This window comes from Lycorma delicatula, chromosome 4, assembly GCF_047948215.1.
Source record: "Lycorma delicatula isolate Av1 chromosome 4, ASM4794821v1, whole genome shotgun sequence".
NCBI lineage: Eukaryota > Metazoa > Arthropoda > Insecta > Hemiptera > Fulgoridae > Lycorma > Lycorma delicatula.
The window spans coordinates 159,199,340-159,216,102 of NC_134458.1; the positions used below are offsets into that span (position 1 = coordinate 159,199,340).

Below are 16,763 nucleotides of genomic sequence, written 5' to 3' on the forward strand. Positions count from 1 at the left end.
TAACATGAAATGTTGATTCGTCGCTGAATATTAATAAAGTCTTCATCGTCACTGTGCATCATTTCATCGAAGCTAGCAAGCAAACCGTAATATGTAGGCTTTAGAGCGTGTAACAGTTGTAAACGATAAGGACGTAGTTGTGAGCGTTTCCTTACAACTCCACACAGACGTCACTGGAATTGCTAATTCGCGGCTAGCCTCCCTAATGGATTTCCTAGGACTACGCACAAAAGACTTTTACACATTCAACATTGTCTTCGGACGTACTCAGTCGTCCTGTACTCTTCCCTTTTCAAATACAGCCTGTGGTTTATACCATCTACAAATGTTATTGTCACTCGCGGGGGGGGGGGGGGGTCACAACGGAACTTCAAATGGAACTCATGTTGAACGGTAATTACAAATTCACACTTTGCAAACTGCAAAACACAGAATGCTTTCTGCTGGGGGTCGCCATCTTTGCCACTAGCGCTTTCAAACGGAAGATACAGGAGTTTATAGGTTGCGCACAACTAAAACTGTTTGAGTTACTCGCTTTTCCATTTCACGTATAATTAATCAATGTACGTGAAACTTGATGAGAAATATTGCAAAGTGTTAAAACCCGGATATTCATTTGGAAACACTCTGTACAATGACGAGATTATGATTTAGCTCCAAAACGGCAAAAGGTAGTCAATCAAAACGCCACATATTTGTTTTAATAAACTCCATTTGAAATTTAAAAAAAATCGTTTTATTTTTGCATTAAAGTACGAAGACTCTTTTTTCCCAACCCATTGTTTGTTCAAAATACTTATACAGTTAACACAGTTTAGTGGTTAAAATTTTTTTAAATAAAGAAATTTTTAAAACAGCTGATTGAAGTAGTTATTTACTATTTTAGACTAAATAGAGGAGATAAAGCTGGAAGAAACAACATCACTGGTTTAATGATATTAAAAACTTTATCACGAGAAGAAACCTGGAAACTAATTTTTTTGTAATTTTGAGCATAGATTCCACACTATCATTTTCTTTTATAACTCTTCTATTTCAAATCCATTTACCAAAAAATACCATCTTGTTTAAAATGAAACGTTTAAAATGTTTAACGGCAGTTAAGAATTAGAATTACCGCTATTTTGAAATTTACGAACATAAAATTTCCATATTTATTCATTTATTTCTGAGAGAATTTTAGCTTAAAAAGATATGCTAAATTTCATTAAAACAACTCGATTGTTCTGGAGATATAAATTTTTACTTAAAAAACAAAAAATGGCGGTGAAAAGGATAAAAAGATTTTTCCAGATGTATATTTATTGGAAGATTTTTTTTATTTTAATGACGTTAAGAACACGATATCGAAATATTGGAGAACCATTTTAAACAGTACACCCAATCCGTGAACAAAGTGAAAGTGCCACTTGTAGAACAGACAATGTCCTGAAAAGAAGGTAACGGAAAACCACTTCATTCTTCTTTCTTTTTATAGGCTTAACACGGAATTTTTGTTTATATTAGAATGCTCATTTTCGGGAATGGCTATTGCCTATGCATGTCACCTGCACCCTTATTATTTATTTAAAAAAACTTAATCACGCATGCATCAAAGAATACAATTATTTAAATATCGGCCTTTGATCTGAAGGGCCCGGGTAATGCATGACATTTTTCATACGCTACAAAATTTCGACTTCATTTTCCCATGCACAATCTTCCAGCTTATACGGTGAATTCATTCATCATCCAAAAAACAAAATAATAAAAAAAAACCTATACTTTGGTAGGGGGTAATTAAAAAAAAAATGTATTAATAATAGAATTTCGAAAATCAAAATACAATCTGGAAGGGTGCCTGCCTCATAAGTGAGAGAATTTTATAAATTATGCTTTCCAAAAAATAAATGAAATAAAATTTTAAAATCCCCGTTTAGAGGGGCTAGCCCATATCACAAATAACTTTTTAAAACGATAAATTTTCGATAATTAAATATTATTTTATTAAGTTGAAATTTAAAAAATGAGCATAACTTTTTCTTTAAAATTAAAAAGGATTTAAAGAGACATACCGCATGTGCGTGGGTATTAACTGGGGGAAAGAGAGAGAATCAATAAAACAAACTGTTCGATGAACAAGAAAAAAAGCTAAACGTAATTTGAAGTCCAAGGCAGTACTCTTTATTAAATGGACAAAATTGCAACAAAAAAAAAACTAAGAAAGAAAAATACTGGTTATCTAAATTGTAATAAGAATTGAGGCCGGTTGAACAATCTAAACATGTAACCTTGAATCAGTCTAGTCTAGAGTATAATACCAAATGGGATCTACCTAAGACCAACCAAAATAATATATATCGAAAATAAATTTCAGATATATTGAAAAAATATCTGAAACTTATATAATTTCATTAAGTAAAATTAATAGTGAATGTAGCGCAATAAAATTTTACTCGTTTGGCGGCTTTTTATTACTTTAGAATTCTTACCAACTTTAATTTAATTTATAACACGTGATATTTTTTATTTTGCTTTTTATTCACCAACGCTTTTGAATTATAACTCAAAGTTTCCAGTAAATCATGTATTTTAAATTACCTTATCATATAAATTTACGTGTCTACTGATGTATTAAATGACCATAAAATTTATCTTTATAGTTATATTTCAGTAAATATTTTCGTGGTTAATTTTATTATTAAAACGCTATTACGATCGCATTAAAAACAACCACATTTATTTCTTATGCTAAAGTCTTATCAAAGGATCAAATTCATCGATTTCAATAATTTTTTTATTGTTCTATATTCTCTTTATTATTATTTTTTTTTTTGTGGAAGATCCTGTGGTGATAGCATAAAAGGTTTAATTTGGATGACATCAATTTAAGATTTTTTAAATTACAATTTAATTAAACACACGATTTGAAGAGATTTTGATTTTCCAGGTTATACAGTTAAACCCCAACGGGGCTAGTCTAGTGGTTAACTCGTCGTCTTAAATAAGTTGTTTAGTAGCTGATTTTCTAAGTCGCAGGTTCTGAGGTTCAAATCCTAGTAAAGGTTTATCCTAGCCAAAATTTTGGGTATCGGAGTTTTTGCAAATGTTGACGTTTCGTGTCAAAAAGCACAATTATCCAAAAAATGTTTAGAAATTTTCGGAAAAGGTATGTACTTCGGGAAATAAGTGTCTCTGTATTTTGAAATATCTCCAGACTGGATCTACGTACGTTCTTCGAAAATAACTCAAAATATTTCTATATACAAGCATTTAGCCCTTCGGGCTGGAATATTGGTTAACTCGTCGTCGCAGATAGGTTGTTTAAAAACTGATTTTCGAAGTTGAAAATCAGCTATTGATTTATTAAGCGACCAGGTAGGTTGGCCAGACTTGGTTTGATTAATTCAGGCTTGTTTCCAGAATGTAGGGCCACTGATAAGGTGCGCCATGTCTTATATGTCTGCCCCAGGTACGACGCTGAACGTACCAAAGTAGCTACAACTTGCGAGGATCAATTCTGGTTTTGATCTGCAAGTTAATAGGAAAACCGAAAGAAAATTGAACATAGTTGCTGGCTTCCTTAGATTCTTAGCCCTGCGGAGGATAGCTGAAGGGGTCTGATGCTGTTATAGATGTAGAGATAAAATAGCAACGCGGGTGGCTAGGGGCTCGCCTGGGTGCTTACTTCGCCAAGATAGGCGTTTTGGCATCGAGCCCCGGTTAGCGTAGATATTCGATGTTAGGATGAGATGGATGCGTTGAGAACTCTTTGATGGAGCTGCGGTATGGGAAGGTGTAGACATTGACCTCGCTCTCGAAAGCGGACCAGACTAGAGAGAAATAGGGTGTAGTTTCATTAGAGGCTAATTAAATTTGTCAATCTGTTTCTTGATTTTTAAGTACATCAAAAGGACTAGTAAATTGAATTGAAGGATAAAATTATCGTTGTTAAGATCATACTTGTTTTGTTGGTATGAGGATAGTATCTTTGGTGTTAAAGATTTAAATCGAGTAATGATCTGAGTGCGTTGAACTTCAATTAAAGTTAGAATAATAGAAGTTAGAAGTAGGATAATTGAAGTTAGATATAAGAAGAGTTTTTATGTGAAACCTTCGGTGTTAGAGGAAGGCGAGGGAATCGCGTCTCCGCGAATCGGTTAATTTGATAGTTGAGGGTTGTAAGTTACGGTAGGTGGTCGTGGTTGGAAGAGGCGTTTGAATACTAGACAGTGGATACCGGTAAACTTTAATGGTTGGGATTCAATTAACCACACGTTTCAGGAATGGTCGGTCTGGGTCTGTACAAGACTACACATCATTTACATGTCATATATATCATCCTTATCTTATTGGGCTGCGGGAGGGGGAGTTTCTTATTATTCACTACTTAAACAGATTGCAGCTTACACATTAGAAAAAAATAAATAATAAATTACATATATATATTTATTTTATTTAAATATATATATCATTTATTTGTATCGTTATCGTTTATCCATGTAATTAACATATTCTATATATCCTGATCGGCCCTTTTAATTTATAAAATGCCAAAAATTTGATTAATTTTTTTTTATAAATGCGGTGAATTTGATTAATCGTCTCCAATTTTGGAAAATAACATATATAAATTGTAAATTTAACGTTAATTAGATGAGGTTAGCGAGCGTAGGTTATGTTTGGCTTAAATTTAAACTTCCTTTTTTTTTTTAAATGAGGATTTCTCATAATGTGTTTACCTTAGAGATTTGTATCGGGGGATTTTTGTTTAATATTTAGTTATCGTTTCGACGCCCACCAGAGCTTATCTATGATTGTCGACATATATCGGCGAAGGTTGAAATATTTCGGTCTTTCACCGACGTATTTTGTATATGTCGACATTCACCGGAGAATATCGACATTTGCCATATATCGGTCTTTCACGGTAGCATATATAAGAAATCTTTCAGAATAGAGAAAGCGGTACTGTTATTTAACTAACATCGCTGTACTCTGTTATACGTCACGTTATACGAAATAATTTTCTTTGCATAAAACGAAACTGTAGATCACATTTAATATGATTTAGACGATGTAACAAAATCATAATTTTTAAATTTATACTTAACCCTGAAAACAATACATGCGAATGAACATTAATTTATGGCATTAATTTATGGCATTAATAGAAATATAAAATAGCTTCTTTCACCAAAATTTTATCATTTATATTAGAAATATTAAAGTCGATTATGTTACTGAGAAAAAAAAATTTTTTTTTTTAATTTATATTATTTTGTTTTGTCATAACATTTTGTTGGCGTTTTAAGTAATAGAAGCTGGTACTTTATGAGATCATTTACCAAGAACGATAGACACATGGTTTAGCAGGAGGATGGTTTAATGTTATGTAATGTACTTATAAAAAGTAATAAGAATGATGCTACAAAATATTCTGGTGATGTGCAAGATTGTTTATATTTTACGAACCTTGCACCTTTTCCAGTTTATATTTTTAATTTCTAAAAGGAAAATATTTTTTGTTTTAGTATATATTGAAAATGGTCATTACAGATTGTCGATCGATTCTATGCAGCTATGAATGGTTAAAAATGACGTGATCTCCTGATGGATTGTGTGGTGCGGAGTTAGTGTCCGTTATCGGAAGAAAGATTATATTTTTCTCCTGGTAGAGTTGTTTGTCTCGTGATGAAGTTCCTTTAAGGGCACCATCCTTTCTTATTACCCACTCTTTTTCCTTATCTTTGATCTCTTCTTCCCATTACCGGCTCTTCTGTAGGTGTAAATCTGACCCTGTTGATATTCCGTACTGAAGGTACTTCAATAATAAAACAAATTTATCTACCCTTGGGGCGTGATTTGGTTAAGGTTTTCTATTCATTACTGAATATTTCGTTTCCTGTCCGCTTGTTGTACAATAAAGGTGTAAGGTATTCATTGTTCGTGGCTGACGCGTGGCGTGGGACGAGTTCGAAAGTTTTGCCGCGTAACTGCAGAAGTGGGGTCGGCTCGAGCAGCAGAGCAAACGATACCATACTCAAGCATTCTGCGGGGCGAACTACTCGTTGACGGTTTTTTAGCCCAACGGCTGCAGAATTTGATTCGAACAGTTGTGTCAGTATGAATGATTGTATTGTGTTTCTCTTATTCGAGCCACGAAAATTGTATAACAAAAAATGTATAACAAAAAGGTGAATTAAATTCAACTTCACAGCTTAAAAAAGTTGCTACTGAACTCAAAATTATCTAATTATCATATTCTACACGAAGACACTCAGGTTAATGGAAAAGATGGTCATACTTTTATGGCCGTCTTCACTTTATATACCTAACCTTTCCTGTACCAAAATGACTTCTTGAAAATTTGTGTTCATTTTCTTTACGTCGGTTTGATTCAAACTGGATTGGTTCCCACGCTCGGCAACCGTGCTCTCCCAAACCAGTGCGTGCCGCACTCGAACTTGCCTCGCGCTGCAGTTGTGGGAAATGTATATCCGCCTTAAGTCTAATGGCTGAAGCGCCTATTATAAAACGTTAGGCTCCCAAATTACTATTTCACAAATCATTTATCTAGCGAAGCGGTATCCTATTTAAGTCGGTTTTTTTGTTAAAACGTGTTATATACGATTTTTGTAAATATATACAGTTAAACTATTTGCTTTGGACAGTTAAACTTTTTGAGGAGGACATCGCAAGAGGTCTGAGTAAAAAGGTTAAGGTAAATGTAGAAGAAGAATGGGAGAATGTTAAAAAGGAAATTCTTAAATCAGCAGAAGCAAACTTAGGCGGAATAAAGAGAACTGGTAGAAAACCTTGGGGTTCAGATGATATATTGCAGCTGATGGATGAACGTAGAAAATATAAGAATGCTAGGGATGAAGAAAGTAAAAGGAACTATCGGCAATTAAGAAATGCTATAAATAGGAAGTGCAAACTGGCGAAAGAAGAGTGGATTAAAGAAAAGTGTTCAGAAGTGGAAAGAGAAATGAACATTGGTAAAATAGACGGAGCATACAGGAAAGTTAAGGAAAATTTTGGGGTTAATAAATTAAAATCTAATAATGTGTTAAACAAAGATGTTACACCAATATATAATACTAAAGGTAAAGTCGATAGATGGGTGGAATATATTGAAGAGTTATACGGAGGAAATGAATTAGAAAATGGTGTTATAGAGGAAGAAGAGGTAGTTGAGGAGGATGAAATGGGAGAAACAATACTGAGATCTGAATTTAAGAGAGCATTAAAATATTTAAATGGCAGAAAGGCTCCTGGAATAGACGGAATACCTGTAGAATTACTGCGCAGTGCAGGTGAGGAAGCGATTGATAGATTATACAAACTGGTGTGTAATATTTATGAAAAAGGGGAATTTCCGTCAGTCTTCAAAAAAAGTGTTATAGTAATGATACCAAAGAAAGCAGGGGCAGATAAATGTGAAGAATACAGAACAATTAGTTTAACTAGTCATGCATCAAAAATTTTAACTAGAATTCTATACAAAAGAATTGAGAGGAGAGTGGAGGAAGTGTTAGGAGAAGACCAATTTGGTTTCAGGAAAAGTATAGGGACAAGGGAAGCAATTTTAGGCCTCAGATTAATAGTAGAAGGAAGATTAAAGAAAAACAAACCAACATACTTGGCGTTTATAGACCTAGAAAAGGCATTCGATAACGTAGACTGGAATAAAATGTTCAGCATTTTAAAAAAATTAGGGTTCAAATACAGAGATAGAAGAACAATTGCTAACATGTACAGGAACCAAACAGCAACAGTAACAATTGAAGAACATAAGAAAGAAGCCGAAGTAAGAAAGGGAGTCCGACAAGGATGTTCCCTATCTCCGTTACTTTTTAATCTTTACATGGAACTAGCAGTTAATGATGTTAAAGAACAATTTAGATTCGGAGTAACAGTACAAGGTGAAAAGATAAAGATGCTACGATTTGCTGATGATATAGTAATTCTAGCCGAGAGTAAAAAGGATTTAGAAGAAACAATGGACGGCATAGATGAAGTCCTACTCAAGAACTATCGCATGAAAATAAACAAGAACAAAACAAAAGTAATGAAATTTAGTAGAAATAACAAAGATGGACCACTGAATGTGAAAATAGGAGGAGAAAAGATTATGGAGGTAGAAGAATTTTGTTATTTGGGAGGTAGAATTACTAAAGATGGACGAAGCAGGAGCGATATAAAATGCCGAATAGCACAAGCTAAACGAGCCTTCAGTAAGAAATATAATTTGTTTACATCAAAAATTAATTTAAATGTCAGGAAAAGATTTTTGAAAGTATATGTTTGGAGTGTCGCTTTATATGGAAGTGAAACTTGGACGATCGGAGTATCTGAGAAGAAAAAATTAGAAGCTTTTGAAATGTGGTGCTATAGGAGAATGTTAAAAATCAGATGGGTGGATAAAGTGACAAATGAAGAGGTATTGCGGCAAATAGATGAAGAAAGAAGCATTTGGAAAAATATAGTTAAAAGAAGAGACAGACTTATAGGCCACATACTAAGGCATCCTGGAATAGTTGCTTTAACATTGGAAGGACAGGTAGAAGGGAAAAATTGTGTAGGCAGGCCACGTTTGGAATATGTAAAACAAATTCTTAGGGATGTAGGATGTAGAGGGTATACTGAAATGAAACGACTAGCACTAGATAGGGAATCTTGGAGAGCTGCATCAAACCAGTCAAATGACTGAAGACAAAAAGAAACTATTTGCTATTAGAAGTAATGACGTACAAGTAACAATTTTTTAACATTCTCTGTTTCATAATGGCGGAAAGTATCTTTCTTTCAGGCGGTTGAAGGAATGGTTAGATGAAAGGAAAGTGTAAATCATAAAGCCATTTCCGCTACCGCTGTCCCAGATCGTTCAGTCTGTCGTATATTTACGTGGTTTAACTTTTATTTCTGACAACTCGCAATTTCCAGATCGTTTCTCAACATACCCACCGGGTTGGTCTAGTGGTGGACTCATCATCGCAAATAACTAATTTCGAAGTTGAGTTCTAAGGTTCAAATCTTAGTAAAGGCAGTTACTTTCATACGGATTTGAATACTAGATTGTGGATACCGGTGTTCTTTGGTGGTTGGATTTCAATTAACCACACATCTCAGGAGCGGTCGACCCGGTACAAGACTACACACTTCATTTACATTCATACATATCATCCTCATTCATTCTCTGAAGTAATACCTTACGGTGGTTCCGGAGGCTAAACAGAAAAAGTAGTAACAGGTCGTCTCTCAACGGTTAAACGTTAGATACATCATTATTTCACGATTTAATTCATACTTTAACCATAACTTTGTCTCTTAATACCAAGCTTTCCTATCTGCCATACAGTACTGTGCCTTTTTCAGTACACTATTGAAAACTAAATCTTAAGGTGGTTTTCAATCGTTATCGCGCCCTGTCTACTTAATTTACCAAAATTAAAAAAACTTATTTAAAAAAAATAATAAAGAAATGCTAACAAAGATATGTAAAAAAATAAATATGGGAGTGACTGGCGGAAGTATTTCTTCGACATTCATCGGTTTAGTGAGGTCCGGTTTCTTGGAGACCGGATCTTTAAGGTATTGCTAATACAACACAGTAACATTATTTTCGGTACTGAAAGGCTTTCCTTGGTCAATTAAGAACGACGATTTTTTTTATTTTATTTTCAATCTCACTTTATTATTTCGATTTAATTTTAATTAGTTTGTTTAGTGCTGCACAGTCAAAAACCACTGATTACACAACTAACAATAAAATATTAATTTTATATGTATTTTCATTCTTTGAAATGAAAAGAAGTAAGAAATATGCTTCAATTTTAGGATATGTAAATTTAAAGAGAAAAGATAAAAATGCCTGAGGACGTTGCTAAGGAATGAGATAGGGAAACTTCCAAAAGCCAAAATGATATAAAAATAAAAAGTCATGTTAAATTGTTTTGTAAACGACCACATACATACATGTCATATTACTATTCAAAATTGCAGAGAAAATATCAAAATTTTCGATAAAAATTTTTAGTTTTATAAAAACTATTAAATCGATAAAACCTTGGTTAATCCCAGATCTCAATCTGTGGAAATTATTGTGTATAATACAAGACAATTAAAAAGGACGGTATGAATATGTGTATCTATAAAACTGGCTATGATGATCGAAATCTGTCTAAAATTATTAAAAATAGCCCAGAAGTATCGACTTCCAGAATTTTAATAATTACAAATTTCTTTTTACTCATACACTTGGAGAAAGTTTAAAAAAGGTAGTCAATAAAGCAATAATAATTGTTTTTGTTCGTTGTATTCGGAACATGCAAAAAATAAGTGTGGTGTGTGTGTGTCTATATATTGGGTGGGGGAGCATGTTATACCATACGTGTTAGCTGATAAGGTTTCCGTAACTGTGCTGTGGTGTGTCGGTGAAGTTGGCGTGCGTGTCGCTTTGTTTTGGTCTGACGTCATTGGCGTCACGTGATACTATTGACCGACCACTCCCCCCTCCCTATTTCCTTCCCTCATCCCATAACTGGGACAGTGCATTTTCACCAGCTGAGCGTTCAGCTTTAACGGGATAGCCATGTAGGTTCTATTGCGCATTATCTTAATATTTACTTCGTACATATACAAGTACCTTTTATATTTTTATGATTCACTTTTTACGAATATTTATTCGTATAATATGATATTGTAACATATTCAGTAATTATTACTAATGTAGTTTTACTGCAGTAGTAAGAATTTAATATTTATTTATAATAATAAAAAAAGATGACGTTACAAGAGTTATCTCCGTACACGATTTCGAATTAACGTTTTAACCATAATTAACTGAACTTTGATGATCAAATTATTACTGGCAGGTTGGTTGGGGCCTTTCAAGTATTAAGTAGATTTTTGGTGATTTTAGCCCCTCCCTTTTTTAAGGAAATATCTTTCCCACCTACATTTGCTTACATAAATTTTTAAAATTTATTATTATTTCACTAAAGATTAAAATGTGTTGATTAAATAGGCGCTATGAATTTAGTGCCAGTTGGATCTATCCACCAAAAGTGCCAGACACGTCGATAAACACTCAAGAAATTTGCTGTATTCAACTTTATTTGTTTATTTATGCAATATATTTTAATTGGATGCCGGGACATAAATTAAGGGCAAGATATTATTTATTACTACTCAGAAATGGCAGTTATTAAATGAAGTATTAAAAAAATTAGATGGCAGATTTGACAAATAGGCTCATTAGCTTTAATTTTTATGTTACTGTGATATACCAAAACCACTACTCTTTTGGAATGTTTCTCATTTTGAACATTATAATAACAAAATGCTTGCAAAACATATCTGTATTGTTTTTAGATATAATGAAATAATTGCTATACTACTTAAAAAACCAAGTGTCAAACAAAAGATGTTGAAAAATATTTAATTATACAAGGATTATGTTACTCCCAAAACTGGGGAGTAGGCCTAGAAAAGAGCATCCAATGTCAGGCTTGCTAAACAAAATGGGACATGAAGAGGTTTAACATACCTTCTTCAATGAGTATAGCATATTGCGGCATGCAGTGACAACCCCTGTAATTCTATGAATGATACTGTGAAACATGAGTGAAGTAAAGTAATTCTTCACCATTACAAGGGCTGGTTGTATAGTGAACATCATTTCTCAAAAGAAAGCAGCTCTGAGTATTGCTCTTCTATCACATATGCTTTATGTGCTTTGTAGTCATAACAAAGACTTAGAGATTATGTAAAGCAGTAAATTACTGTATGTATCCCTTCTGTTAAGAAACAGTGTATTGCCTTTTATTTTATTCATATACATATGCATATGATCAAAGGTAATTGACTTATTATTATTATTGTTGTTTATTATATGACTTTCATTATTTTGTTTTGTTTACTTTTAAAGTGCATACAATTTTCTAAAATTAATGTATATTTTATGTTTCTTGCAGTCTTTCCAAGGCAGTCAAGGACGAGCTTATCTTTTCAACTCAGTGTAAGTATGATATTTGATTTTATTGATTAAAATCTGATTTTTAAGAATTTTTGCTATTTTGTTATGTATAATTTTTAATTGTTTTATTTTATTTTTATTACCTGACTCGCAAGCAATTACACCACAGCTAACAATACTGTAATAATTCCATCCATAATAGTAAGTAAATTTTGAACAGAATTTTTCTTAGTCTAGATAATACGAAAATGGTATATTTTATTTTATTTTATTTATTTTATCTGAAATTTCACAATCCCATCTGAAATGTTGATTAATATTAATACCTAAATAGTTTGTGAAACATTTTGTTTGAACATAATAATAGTTTGCAATTTCATTGCCGATAACATTAATATTAGTAGGAATATAGTCATAATGATTACCAAAAATTAAACAGTCTTACTTCAGTTAGAGCAAACTTATTAGAATCTAACAATACTTTTACTACAGTAAGTTTTTTTCAGTTTAACTTCAAACCAATGATTTCCAATATATTGTAACTGTGTCATCAACATAAGATAAAATTTTACGATCAGGATTTTGTAGTTCAAATACTATTAATATAATTAATAAAGACTCAAAAATTGTTCCTGAGGAACACCAGTATTCAAATTTTGTAGTTGCTTTTCATTCCATTAATTTTATTATATTTTCTTCTACACAGCAGATGGTTTTAAAGTAACCTCTGATACCAATTTTTTCAAGCTTTTCAATTAAAATTTTACAGTCTACAATATGGTGTATATCTGGCTTTAGCCAGATCCAAAAATAAGCAGCTATAAATTTAGGTTTTGGTAAATGATGTCATAATAAGTCTCTAGTTGCAACACCCTTTCTAAAACCATATTGTAAGTTAGAGGGAATTTATTGAGGAAATTCAAGAATGTATTATGTAATAGTTTTTCATATATCTTTGCAAAATTAGAGACAAGAGAAATAAGTCTATAATTTACAGGATTAGTTGTATCACCAGCTTAAATTGTATAAATACATTAAAGCATCAGTAAATTTAATATTATTGCTTAATATTTTTATTACAAAAGTATGTATCCCATCAACCCTAGTTAATTTATTTTTCAATTTATTAATTATTTTTTTATCTCATAATTTTTATAGATCTAAGTTACATAGACTTAACATTGGTTCTATTTTTACTCATATTTATTAGTTCAATCAGCCATTTCAACCTATAGAAAATTTCAGTTTATAAAATTTTCGATTTTTAATATTTTCTTAATTTCTGATTTACATAATTCCAATTTTTTTATTTTTATTCTGTAGCATAGTAATTATTTAAATTTATTTTTTGTTTCTTTCAACAGCTTGTTCAGTAGTTAGTCTGGATTTGGTATTTAGTTTTCAGAAAAATGTAATTTTTATTTTATCTATATATTTTTTTATAATCATTCCTTTCTATTAATCATATTAAGTAAATAATTGTGTAACCCATGAATTTTTAAGATCTTTACTATGTAATTGTTTTTTAACTTTCCTAGTTTAAGCAATAAATTCATGTACTAATTCAATTAATAAGTGCATTGCTTCATTTACATAATAAAAACAACTGTAAAAATTAAAAAGCACAACTGCCAAAAAATAAATAAATCAAACTAAAAAAAAGAAAATGAGGTACGGAAATAAAGGGCTAAACATCTTATGCAGTATTTAATTAAATAAAATAATAGGTTAAATCAACTTTCAGACAGTTTACATCTGTTTAAATATATTTTTCATGTTGTACAAGTAGCAGGCATTTAAAGTTCCAGACATTAAAAGCTGAGAATTTGTCACACACCAACCTATATAAAGCTAAAGAATCTGTCACCTGATATTCAGCTTAAAAGTATTATAATAATTCTAGGTACTCCAAAATACTTTATTTTAATTAATATTACACAATAAATGTTTTTATATTGGATAATTGGTGAAACATCTCCATGGTTTGTCTTTAATTTGGATGTTCTGGGTTCAAGCTCTGGTCAGGAATGGCAATTTCACAAGCTAAAAAATTTACTATCATCCACCAACAGCTGTTGCAGATAGCAGCCTGTTGTTAAGTAAATAATTCTTCACCTTTATTTATCAGAGTATGTTCTCCTTATTTTGGATGATGCATACATTTGATATTTTATCATTGAACTGTATATGTATTAAAAATATTGTAAAATACTTATCATAAAAATGATGGGACAGTTAATTTGGTATGTTTATTTTATTTCTTTTGCTATTCAAATATCATATATTTTCTATGGTGTGATCAGTTTTTATTTAAGTATTTTCTAAGTTTCTAATTTTAGGAAAGAATAAACAAAATGGTACAGCTAGATAGAATGCATAAGGCTGTTTCAGAGTTCATAACATAAATGTAAATGAGTTGAAAAACATTGTAAGATGCAAAACATTCATTTAAAGTTTATTAAAAAATATTATAATGATAAATGTTTGCTAAGCTGTGCAGTATTTATGTTCAAATACAAATTTGATAAATGTTTGCTAAGCTGTGTAGTATTTATGTTAAATACAAATCTCCAATCTCCATGGCATCTCTTCCTCTCATTGAGGAGATTATGGGTTTAAAATTGCATTGTTTCTTTTTTTTTCAAATAGTCCACCATGTATTAAAACTGTTTCTAGTTTGGCTTTAACTTTGTATCAATATTGTTTCATTCTTTTAGAATGTTCTTTTTTTCACTCTTTTACCCATGTTTTTTCCATCTGTAGTTTTTCTGGGAAATCTGAATTTTGTAATATATTAATTCTCCCTTTTAAGCCTTCAATATTTAGTATTAGTTTCTCCAAATCTTGTTTTGCTAATTTAAACAATACTGCTGCTTTTTTCTAAGCAATAGTTTCTTGGTTTATTGTACTTTCTATAAATTTGTCAAATACCAGTAATTCCTCATTGCATTTGATTTTTTCTGATTTGATAAATTTGCTTTTCCCTTTTTCATAAAATAACTATATTTTTTAGTTTATAAAATCTCTGTTTATATAAGTGATTTCAAGCTAGGAAAATTAAGCAGCAACATCGTCAGCTGTTTTATGTACTTTTTTTAAATAAATATACATGTACAGATTATTAAAAAAGATCTGTAAGTTTTTAACTCTGGCCAGAGAAGTAGACCTCTACGACTAATCTACATGGCAGAGATGTAGGAATCTCTGTATTTTATCTGAAATATTCTGGGTTCAAAACCTGGTCAGGTTTACCACTTTTATCATGTTGTAAACTTTACGCATCATTTATATCCAAGCATATGTCTTCATGCAACCTGTAGTGAATTAGTCTCTAAAAAATTATTCATTTGTAGATCATAATTTGATCAGTAGGTTTAATTTCACAATAATCTTTTTTTTTAAATTGTATTAGAAAAGTGTAAATTAGAGATTATTTGCAATGTAGCTTATAAAGTCAACATAGACTTTTCTAATGAATCACGAAGGTATCCATAAGCAGCTTTTAGTTAATAAACCTCTGGTGCAGTTCATCTTTTAAGGTTTCATGTGATAAGATATGAAAAATAATGCAACAAACTGAATTTTTGTCTGTATCTTTCTTTGCTAATGTCAACTTTATACGTTATCCTTCTTACACATACAGTATATAAACTTAAAATAGAAAATATCTATCTATGAACATACAATTATCCTTCTGAATTTTTTCCTGATTTCAATAAAAGGAAGAGGTTTTTTACCCCCTTTTTTTTTTTATTGAGTTATTTATTTTCTTTTTTTTTAATTTGGCTGACTGAGACCACATGAGCATTATTTGGCATTCATTTCTCTTTTTTGGGCGTTTCTTTCCTGGTCTTCAAATAGTTCATTCTTTTGCTTTGTTTTTGCTTTCTCTCTTCTGAAGAGATGTTGGTTTCATTTTTCATTGTTGAATAATATATTTCTTTCTTCACATATTTTCATTTCTTTTATATCTTTTTGAACTCCTAAGATTTTTTTTTTGTTGTAAATATAGTTTGAGGGTCACAAAGTAGATTGACTTTTACCAATTTTTTTTTTTTAATTTTGTAGAGAACTTGCTCTTATGATCTTATAAGTTTTCCCAGATAATTAAAGAGGAAAATTTTTTTAAACAAAAAATGTTATCATCTACAAAGATGATCTGATAGTATTTTTTGCCATCATCATTACTTAATATTAAATTACTAGAGCATTGGAATATATTTGAGTCATTTTGTTATTTATAGCATTTTCATATGAAAATTTAATTGCAAAAAAAAACAATATGTACGCTCATATCCCAGAAAGGATTAGCTTACACTTGGTTGTAGTTAAAAGTCCTATTGGAAGTCAAAGATCAGTTAGTATCTTTATGTTAAATTGCTATTTTATTTGTCATCATGTTTATTTTATTAATGAAATAAGTAATGTAACTATTTTGTATGGCTGTTTTTCTCAACAAAAAAAAACCATTAGTTATTTACTTCTTTATATCGCCCAGTGTCTGTATGTAATGTTAAAGTAGATTTTCATGAATGGTGAGGTTTATTAGATATTTTAGTATTAATGGTAGAGGGTTTATTTCAGTTTCAGTATTATTATTACATATATACTTAATGAACATCCAAAAAATAATTGTTTTATTTTTTCATACAATGAAAAATATATATCATAGTTATATCTATAATAGTTATAATATTAAATTCATTTCTGGAGTAGAACGATTTTTTTTTTGTAGACATCCTAACACATAACAGGAAAAATATAGTAATAAATTCTTTAAATAAAATAATTTTTCTCTATC

At 31.0% G+C, this 16,763-nt stretch overlaps 1 protein-coding gene across 5 annotated transcripts in view; it reads left to right on the forward strand.

Moving 5' to 3' along the window:
* Ypel (Yippee-like) overlaps nucleotides 1–16,763 on the forward strand; it is a 603,854-nt gene that overhangs the window by 574,168 nt on the left and 12,923 nt on the right. For all 5 annotated transcript variants that reach the window (XM_075362050.1, XM_075362051.1, XM_075362053.1 and 2 more), the window contains one exon: nucleotides 11,961–12,004. In XM_075362050.1, coding sequence (XP_075218165.1) covers nucleotides 11,961–12,004 — 44 coding nt within the window. The remainder of the gene's footprint in view (nucleotides 1–11,960; nucleotides 12,005–16,763) is intronic.